This window comes from Onychostruthus taczanowskii, unplaced genomic scaffold (genome assembly GCF_017590055.1).
Source record: "Onychostruthus taczanowskii isolate IOZ18803 unplaced genomic scaffold, ASM1759005v1 scaffold27, whole genome shotgun sequence".
Classification (NCBI taxonomy): domain Eukaryota; kingdom Metazoa; phylum Chordata; class Aves; order Passeriformes; family Passeridae; genus Onychostruthus; species Onychostruthus taczanowskii.
In genome coordinates this window covers 9,306,453-9,327,398 of record NW_024500017.1, presented here as the reverse complement: position 1 = coordinate 9,327,398, position 20,946 = coordinate 9,306,453, and the positions used below count along the sequence as shown (strand labels likewise).

Genomic DNA, 20,946 nt, shown 5'->3' with positions numbered 1-20,946 from the left:
GTGACCCGGCGCTAATCGGACTAGGAAGGATCCCTGGGCAGAGCGCTCGCAATAACCTGCGTCAGTTCCTGCTGCAAAGTTTTTGTTCTTGGCTTCCAACTTAGCAGGGTCACTTACATTTACATCTGAAGTCATCATCCTCACTAATGTACCTGACTCCCAGCCTGATTTTGGGGAGCCTTTTTCTTAATGTTCCTGATTCAAAATAGAAATTTTAACAAATTAAAAAAAAAAAAATTCGAAATGTGGACATTGGGGTTTTAGGAAAAAAATGAGCATAAGATGAATTGAAATTCTATTTTAGAGTAAAAAATCTATTGAGAAAATGCTAAAGAACTTCAGGGCAAAGGGGGTTTGAAATTCAACATTGAAATAGCACATTAAAATCTCAATTTTAGTCTACAAGAAATTGAAAAAGAAAAGTGGAAAAATAGCTTAGGCAGGTATTACTATAATAAAGTTCTTAAATAATATGAATTTAAAATATACTCTCTCCTAGAAATTTAAAAGCTATTTAAATCATCTTTGAAAGCTCCGAAGCTTTTCCCTCAGTTCTAAGGCAAGGGAAGGGAGGTGTATTTAACAGTCATAATATCATGAATTAAAATAAAAGCATGAGATTGTAATTGAGGATTAAGTATATTTGAAAGCTTTAAAATAATCTTGATCGAATGCAGTGTTTTACTTAAAATATAAAACATGACGTATTTAGCAAAATGTGCAGTGTGCATGTGCAGTTTTCCTTTTTAGCTATCTGAGAAAATTCGGTCGTGTATTCCGTACTTCAGAAAACGGCTTGTTCATAAACATGTTTCTCAATCCATGTCTTACTTACCCAGGGTGGAGGGGAAGGAATAAGGAGCCCTCCTGTGTGATAACAAATTGTCTTTCCCTTCAAACCTCATGAAAAAATAAAAAGGTCACTTGAAGAAAAATAAAACCTATTTTAGGATCTACCAGCTCCTCCAAACTGAGACAGCCTTCCTTAAATTGCATGTACTGAAAGTATTTTTATGTGTGTGTTTAGTGCCCTGAGATAAGACTGCACCTCTGTTAAAGTGAGAGATGTGAACAGATGGTGTGTTTGTCTTTATCCTTCTATCGGATTAGTGTACCTTGGATTTTTTTTTCCAAGATAGTGTTTTAATACAAATCAGTTGGTGAAGAGCCTCTTACTATAATGTTGATGTTGATTGGGATGTGCTGCCATCTGTTTTCAGTGCTCTGCATTTTGAAAACATCCATCCTTACATCACGTAGACAAATCTCTTGATCTTTAATAGGATCAATAGGGATGTGAAGTTGTTGATGTCACCAAACAAACTGGTTTGAATTGATTGTTTTTTAGAACCTTGTGTGCATTTCCCATTAAGAATTTGTGCTACGGGAAAACAGCACAACCCTAGTGAATTAGGGGAGTCTCACTGTGACAATAATGAGGAATTGAGCCAATTGTTAAACTGACTGTGTTGTGCCACTTATTGGGAGCATGGTCACCTGTTGTCTCTGAACTATTTTTAGTTGACACTGGGCTTGAACTAGATACAGGTTTCCAGTTCCAGAAGAGTTCTCTGTGGCGGTCAGTGGGATGTGCAGGTTCAAGGGTTTGGTTTTATCGACCATGAACAGACTTCCTTTCATGCATGAAGGAGGGATGATCCTGAATCTTGAAGGTGCTCCCTGCAAAGAAAACAGGTTCTGGATTTTCACAGTTGTGAAAATTGATTATATGAAATGCCTATTAGTCTCTAACTGAGGAGAAAATAATTTCAATATTCCACACTCAGTAGGAGGTGTGTTACACAATAATGCTTACTCTCATTACAGTGCTGAGGTTGCCAAATTATTATTTTTTTTATTTAGCTAATCCTGAGAGAGTACAATGTGGAAAATATTAATCGCCATCATTATTAATTTCATGTATTATTAATTGCTATATACTGGCATTGCAAATTTCTTTAGGTGTATCGTATAATGACAGTACCCAAATATATATTAATGATATAGAATGTTACTGGGGCCCTGAGCAATCTGATTTAGTGGGTGGCATCCCTGCCCACAGCAGGGGGCTGGAATTAGATGATTTTTAACATCACCTCTGACCCAAGCCTTTCTATAATTATATTTTAATAGTATATATTAATGACCTACCCAATGTATAATGTACAATACCATATTTTCCACCAAAAGCTGAACTTGGTGACATTAGTGTGGTGGTGTAGGAATCCCTTAAACTAAATGTTGCTTATCTACTTTGGAAATACCAGATATCAAACGTTTAAATGGCCTTGTTTGTTTTTTTTTTTTTTTGTTCAGAATCATTGTGACTTACACTAATTTTTCATTCTTTTGTGTTCACTGGAGACTTTAATCCTGGCTTTTAGGAAAGAACTCAATTCTGATTTAATTTAGCGTAAGTTTGGGGTATTTCAGCATTTCAGGTAACAAAACATTAAATGAAGCTAAACTTCTCAAAATCTGATGGAAACGGCAACAGGAAAGACTGCTAAATCCCAGGTTAGAAATTTGGCACTTTGTACATTGTGTGGCAAGGACTTAGTTCATCTTTGATGTCTGACCTCTGAGTACTTTCTTCCCCTGGTCAAACCTGGCTCAAATCCTATTTAAGAGTGGCATCCTCGTGATTTAGTCTGTTTTGGTTTCCCCAGCTGGGCATTATGGGAGTCATAAGCCTATGTAGAAGAGCAGCTTGTCTATATAACCCAGTTTCCTGCTGGGGCAGAATAAAAACCTGCCACCCGTCCTCTGCTTGACTCGCTGGATCCGTCACCCTGTTTTGCCTAAGGATGGTCCTAGATGTGGAAGATACAGCTTACCTGATAAGTAATGCAGTGAGTATGCAGAGGAATGAGTCTCTAAGGAGATAGAGAATCTGAAAATTAGAGTTTTGGAGTATAGTAGAGAGAGCAGCGGTGCTTAACTTGTCCTGTGTTGCAAGGAGGGATAGATCTTGATTTACTGCCTCAGTTGTAACTTAAAACTGATGTAATTGTGTAATTAAAAGGAAAATAGATTAAATGTAGAATGGTCTTGCCTAGAATCCTTATTTGTAATAAAATGTGGAGTGCGTTCCTTGTATCAAATCGAGGAGCTGAGATTTAGATTGAATTATTACTTCAGATATTGGAAGGTAATCAAATCTTTTAAAAAGGTTTTTGCAGGGGCTGTACACCTCTGATTTCTACAGCATAATTTTTGATAGGTTTCAATTTAACTTGGACTTTGCCTCTGAGTGTTACTGCATGGAACAAGTCAAGCAAGCCCTGCAGCAGCAGGCAGTGCGCTGGAATGCCATGGATCATATCTCTGTCCTGTGCTGTAAATAAAGGATTCTGGGGAGATGCAAAAATTGCCTACTGCCTATATAATTCCTTGATTGTTATGTGAGTGTAACTATATTGTAAATAAGTGTCAGAAATAACTGTTGGTTTGTGATTCCCTTGATACATGTTAGCAAAATACAAAATTGTTTATACCCATCTGAAGTTCAAGTGGAAAAGAAACAAAAAAACTGTTCCATCTTTTGTGTAACTCACATCTAACTTAGAGATCCGAAAAGTGGTGCTCATGGGGACTTGGTTTGTTAGTGAAGGTGTCCTTGGCTTTAAGATCAGTAAGCAATATAAAACCCTGTTATGCCAAATAATAGCAGTTTACTTCTTAATGTTGTTTTTTTCTGAAGAGCACCAGAATAATATTGTGGCTAGTTTGTTCTAATAGCAAACTTTAGACAGTTGGGTTTATGCTCAGGTTTGTACATCACAAGCTGTAAAACAAACACATGTAGCTGCTGATTTTATTGGAGAAGACTACTGCAATCCCAAGGCTTCACAGTGTAATAAATCCTCATGGCAGATAAGCATGTACAAGCTGCTTAATGCTTTCTTTGGGGAATAGAGGTCATTTTCTCAGCTAGAGTTCTTTTCCTAGAAATCAGAAATATTTTATCATGGTGACTTTTGCAAATGTTGAGGGTCATAGTTGTAAGCTCTTGGTATTCTGGGTGTCATTACAACAAAACTGCTTTCTTTGCTTTCTTATCCTGCCTTTTAATGCGGATAAACACTGTTAAACTGTTCCCTCAGCATCTGGTTAGAGCCAGCAGTTTGAGTGCTTCTGTAATTCTGGACTGGAGGAGGTGACAGTCAAATGTCAGCACAGAGCCCCCACCATGGGGGAGAGCAGGGGGTGTCAGGGTGGGATTGCAGGGCAGACCCTGGGATGGGGCAGGACCCGTGCTCGTGGTCCATCAGGGTCTGCTGCAGCAGCTGTGCAGGAGCACTCGGACAACCACTGACAGATGGTTGCTGTCCTCTGCCAGGAGCAGGATGTGGAGACTGTGCATGGATCCGTGCGGGTCACCATGTGCGGCACTCCCCGGGGGAACCGCCCGGCCATCCTCACCTACCACGACATCGGCCTGAACCGTAAGTGGGCTCTGCCTTTACCTGCACGGGTGCTGGGACAGTGCTGCCACAAGCAGAGGTGTGAAAGCAGCAGTGCTTAGGAAACCCTTCCCAGGTCCTTGCTTGTTTGTGTGCCTTGGAAGACATTAGATGGCACCTAACTCTTACAGCAAGTGTAATTCTCAGATTTTTTTTTTTTAGCCCTGCTCAGTAAATAATTGGAGTACTTCAGTTAAAGGGGTGAAAGATCTCTGGTAGTTCACAGTGACTGTGTATGAATGCTGTAAAAAATCTCAGGGGGAGGCTGGTGGTGTATTGCCAACAGGACTGAAAAAAGAACTCTGCTGGGGCTTTGGGTCCTCTCTGATAAGCAGTCTTGTGCTGCTTGGGTTTTTATGAATTATGTGTCAAGTCAGTATGAAATGAGTGCTTGCTTTGTGTCCCTAACCAGCATTGGGAAAAATACTTCAAGTGCCTTTTATCTTATCTGTCATATGATGAGTTAATAGCCAGACCTGCCCTAGTTTGTTCTTTTGTCAGGCCTATTTGTTGCACACAGTTCATGGTTTCTTAATCAGTTATCAATATTTAAAAACACCTGTTGATCTTTATGGGCTGGCTATTACAAGGGGTGAATATTACTATTAAGACCAAAAAAAAAAAGCTTCCTTGCCTGTGTTTTGTGGAAGTGTCATTAATTTTGATTTTCAGTGAATCAGCTCAGAGAAAATCTGGAACTTAACTTTAAATTGCATCTTTTTCTTTCCAGAGTTACAAAGTTGTTATAGACTTGCATATTCTTCTAAAGTTGATTTGGGCTAAAAGTATTTTATATTCTGCCAAGATTTTGCATGTGTGTTTTGTGAGGACATTCAAGAAACACACAGAGTATTGAACCATTTTCTAGGCATCTCAAAGATGGTACTTTCCACACCAGAAGGAAAATAAGATAATCCTCTCCCTGTATTAATATTGCTTAAAAATCAGAAATCAGATCACCTCAAGCCTTGGAGCCTATGGCACTGAGTATCCCAAAAAGATGCTTTTGTCTTGAGCTGCAGCAGTTGATCACATAATGTTTAACTTGTAATATTTGGGCAAAAGCACAAGTCACAATCTTAGCCTTGAATATTTTTTTCCCTCCACTTCTCTTGACACAATAAAAAAAAAACCAAAAAAAAAACACAGACAAGGAAATGGATAATTTAATGTATGACACAACCTGAGATGAATACCCTTGGCTAAATTTTGTCAGTATTTTAGCTTTGCATAAAGAATAGTTTTTTTAGGAATTAGGTGTACCAAGTAAATACTTCTAGTTGGTACAAAAATAAGATGGAAAACCTTAGCTGACCTGATTGGTTGAACTTTCCATTAACCTGCAGGATAGATTAATAAATTACTTTTGTAGCTGCAAACTTAGTATTTCTTTCAGCATAATTATTTCATTTTTCATTATTTCATTTCTTTTCCTTCCCAAGATAAAACTTGTTTCAATCCTCTCTTCAACTTCGAGGATATGCAGGAAATCACCCAGCACTTTGCAGTCTGCCATGTGGATGCACCTGGTCAGCAGGATGGAGCACCATCTTTCCAGGCTGGGTGAGTTGTCAGGGAAACAGCCCATGCTTTCAGTTACCCTATTTTTGGAAAAAAAGAGCCTTGAGCTGCAGTTTCATGAAAAAGTACTTGCACCAAGCACAGTAGTTAACTTTTGGACTTAAATCCTGACAGTATTTCTAAAGTACTGGAGTGTTGGGAGCTCTGTTTTGTTGTGCCAGTTCACAGCAGACTTTGTGGCTGCAGTTTTGCATTTTAGCTCTGCTAACTAGGCTGCTTGTAAAGCAGTTCCTTGACAGATATCTACATCTTGCCAATTTAAATATTGACTTAGCTTGTTTTATAATGACATCCTGAATATAAATACTGAATGAAAACTAAATGATTGCTGCAAACAAGACAGGCATTAACCTCTACATCACCTCCTTCCTAAATCTGTGGTCTTTATGAAGTGGCAACATGGTAGATGTGAAGTTGATAACCTTCCTGGAAAATGCAGGTGGTTGGGCAGTAACAGGGTGATGACCCCCACAGAAGGCTGTAGGTAGCTGTGTGCTCCTGGCTGTGCCATGTATGATGCTGTAACTCTCAGAAACCTTGTGGGCCAGGAGCACTGCCACTGCCAAAAATGCTTTACCTGTTTAGGGCAAGTGAGACAGGTTTACCTTGAGATGCCCCTTGGACAAGAATCAGCTTGGCTGAGGAAGGGAGCAGCCAGCATGCCAAGGAGAGGATACAAGGCAAGGAGCAGTTGTTCTGTAAGAACTGCTATTAAGGAGCTTATAAGTACCCTTATTGCATGAGCCAGTCTACTTCCCTGCTTAATATTTAAGCTGGTCTGATGCTGCTGTTAGCTGCAATGGCCCAGTTGTCTCTCAGAGCAGCCTACAAAGCTATTTCAGTCACCCTGTCTTTGCATTTGTTTAAATCATGAGCTTTTAAATGCCTTAGCCCTCATGTCCTGGAGGAGTGTTAACACTTCTGAGTTGTCAGTTGCAGAGGGCAACCATCATGGTCTGTGGCTGGCAAAGACTTGATATAGTCATGATGGTCATATAAGAAGCTGTATTATCTCTACCTGCCCTTCAGCTGGGAGACCAGCATTCCCAAATTAAGTCACAGAATCATGGTTTGGTTTAGAAGGGAAACTTGCAGGTCACCTAGTCCAACCCCTCTGCAGTGAGCAGGAACAAGTTGATCAGATTGCCCAGAGCCCTGTCCAACCTGATCTTGAATGTTTGCAGGGATGGGGCACCCACCACCTGTCTGGGTAACCTGTTTCAGGATTTACCATCCTTGTTGTAAAAAAACTTCTTCCTTAGATCCAATTTAAATCTACACTCTTTCAGTTTAAAACCATTACCCCTTTTCCTATCACAACTAGCCCTGCTGAAAAGTTTTTCCTCCTCTTTCTTATAGGTCTCTTTTAAGTACTGAAAGGCTGCAATAAAGTCTCCCAGACCAAAGCTGTTGCAGTGGCACCAGCTTTTGTTATGTTAAGGTTTAATTTCCCAAAAATAAAATCTAAAAAATAAATGTTTTTGAGTGCTTGGTGGTTTTTGTTTGGTTATATTTTGGAGACTAAACTAGAGAATAATTAGGTATAACAGAGATTTAAATACATCCTAGGCAGATGTTTTCCAGCTCTACTCTGGATAGATTTTTTTCTACGTGCTACTCAGTTGAGATTTTGCTCAGAATCTCCTTCTCTTAAAGTTTTATTTCTGCTTTTAAGAAGACCAAGATCATTAAGAAACAGCTGGTTTTATTGAACCTTCTTCATCAGCTTCATAGCCTTTCTTATGCCTTCATTTTCTTAATCTATATTAAGGGGAAGCTGTTCTCATTTATCCTATGGTAATGTTTGTGTCCCTAAAAACATGCAAGTAAGTTTTTTGCCAAATATCTAGAAGTCATCTCTGTAGTCTCTGATTATGCAATACTGGGAAACTTTTTTGTGGTGGACTAGAAATACAAACATAGTGAATGTGGTTGGAAATTCATCTCTCTTGTTCAAACTTTCTCATAAGTTCTAAGTGTTAACTTTCCTTGGGAAGGATTCCTTGTAGTCTGTTTTGTTCTTAGACATCTATTGGCTTGTGACATATAGAATACATATATAGATTATGCTCATATTTCTGCTTCTGATTTAAATTCAGCTCATGCACTCAGTGATCTCATGATGACCACATTTGGTACTAGCTCTACAGTGATCACTGTGTCTCTAAATATGCCACTGTGTTCTGCTGGACGTGGGATAGTAACTCCTCAAAAACATGCGTGTTTTAGGTATGTGTATCCCTCCATGGACCAGCTGGCTGAAATGATTCCTGGAATCCTGAAACAGTTTGGGTGAGTGCAGAATTGTTTACTTATTTTTCTCATTCTCTCTTTGTGGCTCACTGAAAGAGCAGGCATTTGTTTTAACTTGGCTGTCTGGCATTTTGTTTGCCAGAAATACACTTGTGGTTCTTTTGGATTCCTCTCTTACAGATGGATTGCTTTTGCCTTGGTTTCTGAAAGAGCTTATTTTTTGGCCCTTTTTGAAAGGTCTGGTTATTTTTAAACAGGAAGCATCTTAGGAGAAATCCCATGTTCCTAATTTAGGGCCTTCCTCCAGTAGTCTCTGTGCATAGCCCTCTCAGGGGCAGGGCACAGACAATCTGTTCTTCCCACTGTAACAACCCACGTTTTCCTGCGTGGTTAAGCAGGAAAAAAAAAAAAAACCAAAAAAACCCACAAAAACACAGTCCCATCTGAATACGTTTACTGTTTTGCTTCTGTGGCTTGAGTGTTCTAGGGGGTCAGTCTGACCTCCCTGAGCCTCTTCACTACCAAGTGCAGATGCCAGGCTACCAGTGTTGAAAGACCTAGTGGCAGTGTTCCTGGATGGTCTACCTGCACCACGTCTGGGGATTTGTCCTCCCTTAAAGCTCAGCTTTATAAGGAGCTGTAGCTGAGAAAAGTTCATTTTCTGTGGAGCTTGTGCTCCTGGTACACAGTGGAGAGGGCAGGTAGGCACCTCCAACGGGTTTTTAGAACAAGCAGAGAAAACCTGGCATTCAGGCAGCTTTGGAAAACACAGGCTGGACCATCTCCCCAGTTTAGACATTGCACAGTTATAACCAGCTCTTACAGTACTGTGGAGCAGGTTACCTCACTACCTCCTTAGGGGTATTTTTTGAAATGCCTAATGTCAGGCAGAGGGTCATCAGTTCTGTTGCACTGCTCAAAAAAAATGTGACCAATAACATCAGTACCTTGAAAATCAATGAAACTGGAGTGTTTTTACAAAATCTTTATTTAATATTGCTAATGAGAGTTAAAACTAGCCTCAGGTATTTTCCTAAAAACATTGAATAACCTGTTTTTCTCAGTGGTTTTGTCTAGCCTTTCCTTCCATGTATTTTCTATGACCTTGAAGGTGATGCTTTAGATCTGATTTCAGTTAATGCAAATATTTGGTTTGTCTCTGCCCTGTTTGGTTATGAAATTTAAACTTCATCACCCCAGTGACTGGATAGCAGGAGATGTTCCCCTGCCAGCCTCCTGTTAAAGAGGAACCAGTGCCCCAGTTGGATGGCTGTTCTGGGGAAGGCAGGGGGAGCCTGGGGAGGGGGAGCTTTGTATTTAGGCTGCAGATTTCAGGTCTGTATCTTATAAGTTTTTCTGGCAGAGACTAATAATTTCCTCCCAGGATCAGAACAATGCTGTGGTTGCTCAGTATATTTACTTAAGGATAAGTGAGGATAGCTGCTACCCTGCAATGCAGGAGGACCAGGGTCCTGCAGATATCCCTGGGGCCACTGACATTGCTGAGGGTGCACAGCTTGCCCAAGCTGAGCCCTCCCTTCCTTGTGAAGGCATGTGAAAGAGGAAGGCTACTGGTGTAATTTTATTTTCAGCACCCTTCCTCATTTGTCTCTTCTGTTTTATTGCTGTGCAGGCTGAAAACCATCATAGGAATGGGAACTGGAGCTGGTGCCTACATTTTAACCAGATTTGCTGTAAGTTTTGTGGAACTTCCCTAAAGCCTCAAGGCTGATTTCCCTTACACATTGTTGTCCCGTAGCATGCATGGAGAATTCCTGTTCTGCTGTGCCCAGTTAAGTATGCAAGCCAAGCTTTCAAGTGAAATACCACAGTCTGCAGGATAGCTAATCCAGAAGAACTAGATTTTCCATTTTAAGGCCTGGGCTCTACCCAGTTAATTTGCAGAAGGTTTTTATAATGGGAGTTCTCTATTTAAACTGAGGGTGGAGAAAAAGTTAAATCCTAATGTTCTCCAGCTGCTCAGTTGAATTGCTTTAATGATTTTTTTTTCCCCATACATATGCTTCTTTTCTGCAAGATAAAACTAGACCTACCACTTTCATCCCCATGACATAATTTGCTAATTTAAATTTTTTGCTGACTGTCGAGCTGCAAAGGATATCTGATGAATCTTAGATCTTCTCTTTTGCAGTTAAACCATGCAGAGATGGTGGAAGGATTAGTTCTCATTAATGTAAACCCTTGTGCTGAAGGTTGGATGGACTGGGCAGCAACTAAGGTAAACCTCTTTAAGCTGGAAAAATAAATCGTACTGCAAGTCTGTGGCACATGAGGAGCTTGGCAGTCTTGTATGTCAGGCATGGCTGCAGATACTAAACATCCTGGGATAATTCCTTTTGGGTTTATTCTTCCATTTGCAAAAAGAATCTTTAAGCAGGGCTAGTGATAAAAATAAATACTTTGAGAAAACACATACATGTGGCACAATGGAGTGACTGGGACAATTCATAACAGCTCGTAACTGCTGGGGAGAACAGTTTACCTGGACATGGTAGTTTTGGAAACAACTTTCAAGAAAACTTCAAGTGTAGTGTAGCATTCAGTGCTTTCTTGTTCATGGTTTTGTTTACCAACACAGTCCAAAATATGAAGCAGAGCATAGAAAAATGTCCAGAACAGCACCCTCCATGTTTCAGTCATCTGTGAGTCTTTGATGCCAAAAGGACTCACAAAAGAGCATTGGCTATAGATCGTTTATAGGACCAGAAGTTGCTGATATAAAAGAAACTCCTAGGAGAAACTTGCAGAGCCAGGATGTAACATTCTTTCAAGGCTTAGTTACTATATATATTCCCATGTCAAATTTATCAACTGATAGACAAACTTATTTAAATGAAATGTAGTAACTTTTCTATGCTGAATAAACCTCCTGATGCATTTTGATGCACTCACCCAATGCCGCCCAATTCTTTCACATCTGTGCCTCTGGCTTCCACCTCTCAAGGTGAGTATAGCTCACCTCCAGAGCACAGCAGGTGCCTTATGTTCTTGTGTTCTTCCACAGCAGAGCATCTACTGCGGGTTGTGAGCTTCTGGTACCAGCTCCATTGCATTGTCAGGGAGGAGAGTGGGCACTGGGGTTCAGTGGCAGCCCCAGGCTGGTTTGCTTGGTGTTCCTGCAGGGGGAATCCCTGTACACCTCTGCCCCTAGCAGTGTGTTCCCTGTGTAACTGCACTAGTGAAGACAGCTGATGAGAGAGACTCAAACCCTAGTTGGACTGCGGGGGAAAAATACCAGTTTAGGGTACTGTACATGTAGAGAGAGCAGAGAAACATCCATTGGTCTGTTTATGGGTAATTGGAAGGTATAATTTGTTCAGGGGCTGTGTTAATAGCAGATACTTAGGTAATCTTGCTGTTCAGATTTCAGGTTGGACGAATGCTTTGCCAGACATGGTCATTTCACATCTATTTGGAAAGGTAATATTCAAAAATTCCTCTGATGTATTCATCTGTATTTACCTCCTGGGGCTGGGAGAAGTACAGAAGCTTTCAGTTAAACAACAGAAGATGAAGTTAAACTGAGATAGGATTCATACTTTTGTCCCCAGCATTTTGGACAGTATCCTGCTATGGGGTTTTCTGTGTCCTGAGTGCTCAAGTGCATCTCAGTTGTGACAAGTCTAGTAGGGGTAGCTCCCTGTCTGGGCAGCCAACACTTAAACATGGGTATAAGAGTTGTATATGCTCATGTTCTGAGCTGAAAAACCCCACAGATTTTTTTATATAATATTCCTGTAGCTCTGTGACAGCTGGTTATTAGCATTAATAGTGCTCTCCAGTGCAAGCCTAATGCTGGACTGTTTTTGAGGGTACTTCACTGTGCTTGAAACTGCAATGGAAAACTCCATTCCAGCAGAGCAAGGAACTAATCTATAAAGACTTTAGAACCCAACTGTTTGAAAATGTTACTGATTGAAGTCCTCAAAGCTTAGTTACATACTATTGTGAAATTGAGTTCCACATTACATGTTTGTAAGCTTTCAACATCTGCTTTACCCTGGAAACATTTATTAGGCTTCTTACCCTGAATCTGCTTTTGTTTGTTTTAAAACCTCACACTTGTCTGACTGTAACCATCTGCACTACAACATGTTTTGCAATTGTGAGATTTAAACATTACAACATATTTGAGTTTTCAAGTGAAAATTGTGGTTCTGCAATCAGAAGCCAGTATTAATTCTGGGTGACTTCACTGGGTGCTGAAAGCTGTCCCTTTCCTCAAGGAAACACTCCTGTTGTGCATATCATATCTATGAGTCTGATACACAACTACTGTGCCATGTCTTCAGATCCTTTCAGAAAATAGCCCCTGTTCTGAACAATTCTGTCTCCACTTTAGGAAGAGATTCACAGCAACCATGACCTGATCCATACTTACCGTCAGCATATCATTAATGATATGAATCAAACCAACCTTCATCTCTTTGTCAACTCTTACAACAGGTAAATACATTTACCTGATTTCTAACTGGAAACTTCCAGCTCTTTAGAGATGGTATTTCTTGCATAGTGGGATTACATGTGTTCCCCCAGTATGAAGCTCTGCTTAATAGTGTCTTTAGGGATCTCAGGTGGTTTGCTTATTGGAGAAGGACCTCGTGCACTTGTGGGGTGAAATGTTATACACTGGGACTGAACTGCAACATTGATCCTTCAGTCTAAGTGTGGTTCTACATCAGTTTTGAAGGCCACAACATATTAAGTTGTGATTAAATTAACATTAAGTCAGATTAAATTAACAAGTGAGTGTCTGTGCTTTCTCCAAATTCTCCAAACTAGAAGAATATAGAAGTATCTATAAAATTCCAGTGTTTCAAAAGCCTTTGTCCTCTCTATTTTTTTGTTTTTTTTAAGTCGGCGAGACCTGGAGATTGAGCGCCCTGTTCCTGGAGTGAATGTTGTCACCCTTCAGTAAGTATTTTATTTGAGAGCTTACTGCAGGTCAGGGACTGCCATTAGGAAGAACACCTCTCTTCAGACCTGGCAAACATATTAAAATTGAAAGTTAAGTAGTTCCTGTCACTGTGCATCTAAAAATTTGGGCTTACAAATGTGTTATGGTTAATGGAAACTATAGCTCTAAAGGCACTTGAGCTGTGCTAATGCAACCAAGAAAGCCCAGCCTAAAACCATTTAGAAAACCAACCAAACAACAAAAACTTCCAGGAAGATAGAGCAAGAATGACAATTACTGACAGATCATCTGGCTTTTCCATATGCCTCTACTTGTGCAACATAAGTTGTCAGGTCCTTCCTAGCTCAGCTGCTGATGGTTACACACAGATCACTCTGTTCCTCTGACAATCAGTTTGGAACTGGATGGACAGAACCAAAAGTTGGAGCTTAGGGGTCTGGGGGGGTGGTAGGCATGAGACTTTGATGCTGATACTCACATTCAATTTCTTATAAAGCAAGGAAGGAATAAGAGCACTGATTTGCTGCCAGCTGGGGAAAAGAACAGGTTCTCAGGCAAGGAATCAGAGCATGTCACTAGATCTGCAGCTAATGCAGGATTTGATGTATCTTTAAGGTGTCTGGACTACAAACCAAATCATTTCACATAATTAACTGTCTCACCCTTCCAGAGACACAAAATTCAGCTCAGGACAAGTCTGGGCTGGGTGGCAGAGATAACATCACTTGTGTGTGCTTCTTTGCAGGTGTCCTGTCCTCCTGGTGGTCGGTGACAGCTCCCCAGCAGTGGATGCTGTGGTGGGTACCTCGAGCCATCTTTGCCCCGCTGTGAGGATGGGTGGGCGAGCCAAGGGGCTGCAATAGGCCAGCAGAGCCCTTGCCACACAGCAGCCCTGAGCCCAGTGGCTCTCCTCTTCCAGACCACAGGAGAGCTGCCATTAATTCCATGCTGTTTGTCCCTTCTGCCTGTGCACTATTATTTAATAGCTACCACACTAGGAACAATCACCACAGCAGTTCCAGTGAACCGCAAATATTTTCCTTTAGAGAGGAATCTGCTGCTGGTATTTTAACTTGCTGTGTGGTGCTGGAGCTGTGCCCTGGGTCACTCTGGAAGTGAAGAGTTTCTTTTTGACCATTATAACTCTCCCCAGATGACTGGATGACTTCAAATGTTGTGCCTTAATGGGCATGCCCAGTCTGCTGGCCTGTGGCCACATGGCTACTCACCACTTGGGACGCTACCAGATGACCCCAAATCACAAGATAAACAACACTTGTTGCCATTGAAGTCCCAGAAACAGATGGGAAAAAAAAAGTCTCCAGTTCCCAAGTATGGGTTTGTAACATGGACAAAATGCAGTTAAAAATGTGAGCTGACTTACTTGGGTTTAAAAATGTGTATATGTATACAGAGTCTTCACACAGAATCATAAAACACTCAGTTTAGTCTGAATTAAGCCACAAAATAAGGTGTTGGGTCTGTTTTGATACAGGAATTCATACTTAAAATCTTGTGTGCAATGCCTTATCCTGCTATTCTTTTCTATAGGTTGAATGCAACTCAAAACTGGACCCAACAAGAACCACGCTTCTGAAGGTAATAACATAAACTGTGCTTCTCAAAATAAACATTCCTCTCACATAAAACCAGTTGGATTAGCTAAAAAAGCAGAACTAGAGTGACATGTTGCAATACTGATAATACAGTGAGAATCCAGTTCTGATTTAAAAAGACAGTTCCTTCAGGGTGAGAGTATTTTAGTGAGATAAACAAGATTAGGGGCTTCGTGTCAGAATTAACAACAGGGAATTTCTCAACTCCTCCATTTTAGAACAGTAGGGATGAGAGTTGAAATGTTCAGTATTTCACATACCCATAATGAATTTGACTAGAGCTGGCAAAGCTGATCTTGAGATATTTTGAAAGGTTTGAAAAGCTGTGAGCAGAGTAGGAGTGCAAACCAGTTCATTCTGTTCCTGTGCTTGCCTCTCAGCAGTAGTGTCAGGTGAATCAACAGCTAATCTATCAGCCACAGTTTGGTCAACTTACCTTTTATGAGGGTACAGTCCAGGACTTCTTCCTGCTATTTTCCAGAGCATTTGCTAAAATGTACTTAAAAACAGCAGAACATCATGCAAAGGCTTTGGCTGATATTTGGCATTCAGAGTATGAGTGCAATCTTCAGCTTGTAATGAAGTAATGATGAAGTAATAGCATGCAAACAGTGAAACAAGTTTGGTCATGTTTTGCCAAGAGCTTCTACTGCATCTCTCTTTAGTGAACTTGTCAGTGAAAATTATAATAAATAATTTTTTTTTTTCCTCCTAACATTGAGGAGTTCTACTGCTGTCCTATAATGTGGGTGGGGCAGACGCCCTAAGAAAGCTTGACACAGTCTCAGACCTTGTATCAGCGACCAGCCTTTGCTCAGTCCAGGGATGTGGCTGATGCCAGATCCTGCTGCAGGCCTGTTTTTCTGCTAACTAATCCTAGATAGGATTTGGGGTTTCCTGTAATTTACAACTCTACTGTTTTCAGCTTGTAGTGTTCCTTGGAACAGGACTGTTTTTGTTGGGTTGACTTTGAGGGGTGGAGTGGCAGGAAAAATGAAATGCTCCAAAAATATTTCATGCACTCAAGATAGCTTTTCTCATTTGGCTTTCCCTGCTTCCCTTGGCAAGTCAGGCTGATGCTTGCCATCAGCAATCTCAGCAAATCATTTTTTCCCCTTTTTTCTCTCACCTCTGAGCTTTAGGTGTTTGTTTTCTCTACCCTGTTTGTCATCCAGGTCAATGCAGAGTCATGTTATTGGAATTCAGAGCTGAACTTGCAAGCAGGACTAATAGGCTGGTTTCTAAGAAACTGGTAATGGCTGCCCAGCAAAAAGCATTTGTAGCTCCAGCTGATGCTTTCCCTGAGCATCAAGAGCCTTTGTGGTTTTCTGGGGTACAGTCATAGCTTTCCTGAACATTTAACAGCTTGCTTTGATGTGTTCGTCCATGTGTATGTAGTCACACAACAAAAGGAAGTGTTTTTTTCTGCCAGATAGCTAAAAAGGTCATTTCAATATATCCTGAGCACAAGCGAGTTCCTCTGGCATTACTCTAACTGGCTGTTCTCATCCCGTTTCAGATGGCTGACTGTGGTGGGCTCCCCCAAGTTTCCCAGGTAGGATTTGGCTGGCGGAAATCCTACTAATCATGTTCTGCAGAGTGTCAGACTGCAACAAATGAGTGTTTTCCTGTAGGGTACTTGCTGTTCCCAAATGTCAGCCAAAAGGATGGTTATGATTTCATGAATAATGATCTCAGTTGGTCATCTGAGCTTTCCTTTTTCTTTAAAGAGCAATGAAGCACAAAATTAAGATTGGGACGGGATATTGTTTTCACTGATAGTCTTAACCAAGTAAAGAACTGAGGTGGGAATGCAGAGGTATTATTTGATGCCTATTTACTAAGATAATGTGGATTAAGTCTTGAGCCACTGACATTTTAACAACATTCTTACTTGGACTATTTATAGTATACATCAGGAAAGTGGAAGAAAGGAAATTATGATGCTAGGTTATTGCACACACTGGCTCAGCTTGACTGTGGAGGAACTGGAGTTTCTACAACACATTTAGGCATAAGTTCCAAGCTGCTAATAAAGCCAGGCTGGCAAAGTTAAAATTTACCTATGCCCTTGTGTTGCTTCACTTAAAGAGCTGATTTGTAAATCAGCTTTGGAATGTGATCTAACGTTTAAACAGATTTCTAAGCAACATAAAGTGATGTTTGTGAACTTTAGGAAAAGCTAAATTTGTAATTGCCTGCAGCTGAAGTCCCTATATAGGCAGTGTGTGCTCCAACAGTGGGAATTGGGAACAGGTTTTTTTAAAGCCAGACAGTAGTATGTGCATTGCTTCTGTTATAGAGAGTCCATTCTTTGCAGTGGTTCTGAGAATAACACAAAAAATATTTTCATGTGAAATAATTGAGACTTATGTAAAGCTTATGTGGCCCCTGTTAGCAGAGGAGAATAACAAGGAGTGCCTCATTGCAAGAATGTTGTAGGCAGTTGTGCTGGTCTATTCCTGGTAAGCTTTCTTGCCCTATACACATAACTATCAGCTCTGAATGGCTGAATTTGTTCTCTGCTGATTAGGAATTACTCACTTACCAGTCTTGTATGAACTGCCCTGTACATTTTGTGAGGACAGTTGTTTTACTTTCATTCACCTGCCTCAGAAACTGCTCAAGTCAAGTCTTGAGCCAGGTTTAGACCATTTGTATTCCCTAGATCTGAAATGCATGTATCCATTTTGTAAAATAATGGGGGATGACTAGGGAGGGAAATGATGGAATTTTCTTAAAAATGAAGTTTTCACACAGTCAGTAGAAGCCAGAGAATATTTAATATGTCCCTGTTAAGATAGGGCATCTGTAGAATCTGTAACGTTGTAAAATATAACCTACTGAGCACTGCCTACAATAACTCTGTCTTTCTTTTGCAGCCTGCCAAGCTTGCTGAAGCTTTCAAATACTTCGTTCAGGGAATGGGATACAGTAAGTATTGGTTTTATTGAATGGCTGATCTTGCTACCGAAGTTAATTGGGCATCTAAGCATACAGAAAGTCTCTGATCCCAGATGTATCACCTTTTCCTTTTTGGATATGCATTTGTAAGGGGAAAAACACATGCTGTATCTGTGCAAAGGGTTTTCAGGCAAAGTGATGTTATTTAATAGTAGAGAGCTTTGTAAACAGCTTAAACCCACAAATACCTCTTTTACTTCATCTCAGTGTTTTTAAGGTTGGCTATTTGAAATAGTGTCCCCTCGTGGCATCAAAGGATATGGTTCATCTACTGCATGCAGCATTTAAAACCTCATTTAAACTTCTTTGTGTTGTAGCTTTGTTTTTTTGTATATTTGCTTCTGGCAGCTGCTGTGAGGATGCACTATGAGCCTGGGCTGCCAGCAGAGGTTGAATATTGGAAAGTAATGGGAGGGCTGATGGTCTCTTCAGTTCCCCTCTGGATTCTTGCAGCTGCAGCAGCGTGCCCTAAAGTTTCTTGAATCCCTCAGCCCTGGCCACTAATTCCAGTGTCGTAATTTGGTCTCCTTAACCACATGCCTGGAGCAGGGGAGGTACTGCTGCATGTGAAGGTACCCTGAAAAGTATCCATTCAACCATGGAGGCTCCTCCAGGGATGGTTAAGGCCGAGGGGAAGGCCAGGGCTTCCTTCCAGGTCCGTGCAGCGAGGCATTAATGAGAGGCTCTTCTTCCAGTGCCCTCTGCCAGCATGACCCGGCTGATGAGGTCCCGCACTGCTTCTGGCTCCAGTGTCACCTCCTTGGAAGGACAGAGGAGCCGCTCCCACACCGGGGAAGGCACCAGGAGCCGCTCCCACACCGGGGAGGGAACGAGGAGCCGCTCCCACACCGGGGATGGCTCCAGGCACCGCTCCCACACAGACACACGGATCGAGCTGACGCCCAACTCGGCGAGTAACGCTGAACAATCAAGCCCCAAGTCCATGGAAGTGTCCTGTTAGATGGCTGTGGGAGGTTTAAAACTGGTCACAGTGTGAAAAAGTAATGGATGCCCCCTGTGTATCACAAAAACATAACTGGTATTAATCTCTAGCTATTCTGTAGGATGAGCTCTGTTCACCAGGGTCTGAGAGGGACCAAAGAAAAGAAGCATCTCATTTGCTCTATCATTATTCTTGTATCTCAGACAACTGCTGCTATTGTGCCCTCCTTCAGTGGATGCCAAATTCTAAAGGATACTTGCCAAAAGCTGATGTGGTTGTAAACACTTCAGAGACAAACCAGAATTGCTCAATACCCTCCTTTAAAATCAAAGCTGTTACAGGCCCCTTTATCTCTTCTTCTCTTGAAGTAAACTGGCACAATTTGAGATGAGTTTCAAAGCGGGGGAGAAAAAAAATAACTGTTAAGGATGACTTTAAGAAAAGGAAATGAAACAAATGTGTTATGGCCTCATGTTGGAGCTGGAGTTGAATTCATTGTATATAGCTTGACTTCAAATGATAGAGAAGTTAACGTATCGTGCATTTATAGGCCTTCTAATTCATTAGTATTCAAGCCTGTTTTCCTATGTACAATAATATACTACTAAAATAGGCATTTTAATGTGACTTTGAGATGAACTAAATCTTTAAGGTTTTTCATTTCACTTTTTTGAGGTTTAGTTCCAGTCTTCCTTTCCTTCCCCCCTCCTAGACCCTAAAACCTGCTTAGCCAAATGAGGACAGGATTTAAATTTGGTAAGCAAGGTAGGATTTCCTGTTTGGGAACTTGGGCCAAAGGGTTTACCAAACTGCAGAAGTTGGTGTAGTTGTAACAAGTAGGGTGGCTGTACATGCCAGCTAAGCAGAAACAGCTTGATATTTCCTTCAGAAAGCTTCTTATCTTTGCAGCTCAAGTTTTTTTGTGTCCAGCACAATTGTCCTAAATTTGGAATTCTGTAAGCAAAGACAGATCCAGCTGTTCTTTGTCAGGGGAGATGAATAACTGTGGGATGGGCATGTAATTAGATACTGTACATTCAACTGCCACTAATTACTAGATTTGAAACTGATGAGATTTCACTGGTGCTGAAAAGTGTATTCCATGAAGTGGTGGAACAGCAACACTGTACCTCTGGAATACAGTGTCTAATGACTTTGTAAATGTCATGATCTGCTGGTTCTGCATCTTTGCATAGCCTCCTTGAGTTGCTTTCTTTGAAGCTAGTGGCTTGATACCTTTCTGCCACTCAGAATGTCACAGATGGGTGTTCTTAAGTTTGTCCTTCCATAGCTAGTGGGACAGGATTTCCACAGCTCCAGTGCATACCTGCTGAATTGCAGTCCTCACACAGACAAAAAGCTCAAATGCTGAGCAGTTAAATAGCAAACTTTAATACTTTGGGATTGCTTGTTCAGAAGAACACCATCTAGGTTACTTTATATTGACTAACTTCAGCTCTTGTGTAGAATATCCATAACATTTTGTGGGAAGAGCAGACAATTTCCAGAAAGAATAAAGCTATTGTGTAAAGTCTATCAAGAAAAGTTTCTTAATGAAGTATTTGTATTTATTTCAAAACAAATAAATTTGTAACTTTGCAATGTCTGGTGTGTTCATATTTTACCAGGAGTACAATAATCTTTTTCAGTCCAAATGTATTCTTGTCATCCCTTTGTATCAATGAAGTCTTTCTGATTTTACTCAGATCTGTCATTCCCTGCTTTTGTGCTCAGAGCTTTCCCTCCTCCAGCCTACTATTCTAAGAAAACACCACACACTTCTTCAGCATTGCTGCTGACTATTTTAGTACTAAAGGGTATAGAAATACAGAAAAATACTGAGCCATGATACAGAGCACTATTTGCTGTTTGAACTTTTTTCTGTTTCCCTGGCTGAAGTACTGTCTAGTACAAAGACCTGGGGTCTGACATCCTCACTGGAGTTGGTGCCACGCTCATTGCATCCTTTCTGATCTCTAAATCCATTGCTGTTATGAGTTCCCCATGAATATCTGGAGTTATTCAGTCCTCCTGACTGAAATTGATGCCACTTGTATTTTCTAAAGGTGGTTCTTTTTGGAGCTCTTACAAGAATGTAACTTCAGGAAAGTAAAGATTAACCTAGTGACTTACTTAACATCCTGTAGTTTTCAGGGACAGGTGCTTTGATGACTCTGCTGGGAC

At 40.8% G+C, this 20,946-nt stretch overlaps 1 protein-coding gene across 1 annotated transcript in view; it reads left to right on the top strand.

The window, feature by feature from the left end:
• Positions 1-20,364, top strand: part of NDRG1 (N-myc downstream regulated 1) — a 39,538-nt gene extending 19,174 nt beyond the window's left edge. Inside the window, exons 4-16 of the mRNA XM_041407579.1 lie at positions 4,343-4,448; positions 5,909-6,029; positions 8,277-8,339; positions 9,934-9,994; positions 10,453-10,539; positions 11,685-11,741; positions 12,664-12,767; positions 13,179-13,235; positions 13,985-14,036; positions 14,791-14,838; positions 16,375-16,410; positions 17,738-17,789; positions 18,515-20,364. Of these exons, the coding sequence (XP_041263513.1) occupies positions 4,343-4,448; positions 5,909-6,029; positions 8,277-8,339; positions 9,934-9,994; positions 10,453-10,539; positions 11,685-11,741; positions 12,664-12,767; positions 13,179-13,235; positions 13,985-14,036; positions 14,791-14,838; positions 16,375-16,410; positions 17,738-17,789; positions 18,515-18,780 (1,110 nt within the window). The 3' untranslated portion in view covers positions 18,781-20,364. The remainder of the gene's footprint in view (positions 1-4,342; positions 4,449-5,908; positions 6,030-8,276; positions 8,340-9,933; positions 9,995-10,452; positions 10,540-11,684; positions 11,742-12,663; positions 12,768-13,178; positions 13,236-13,984; positions 14,037-14,790; positions 14,839-16,374; positions 16,411-17,737; positions 17,790-18,514) is intronic.
• Positions 20,365-20,946: the final 582 nt, after the last annotated feature.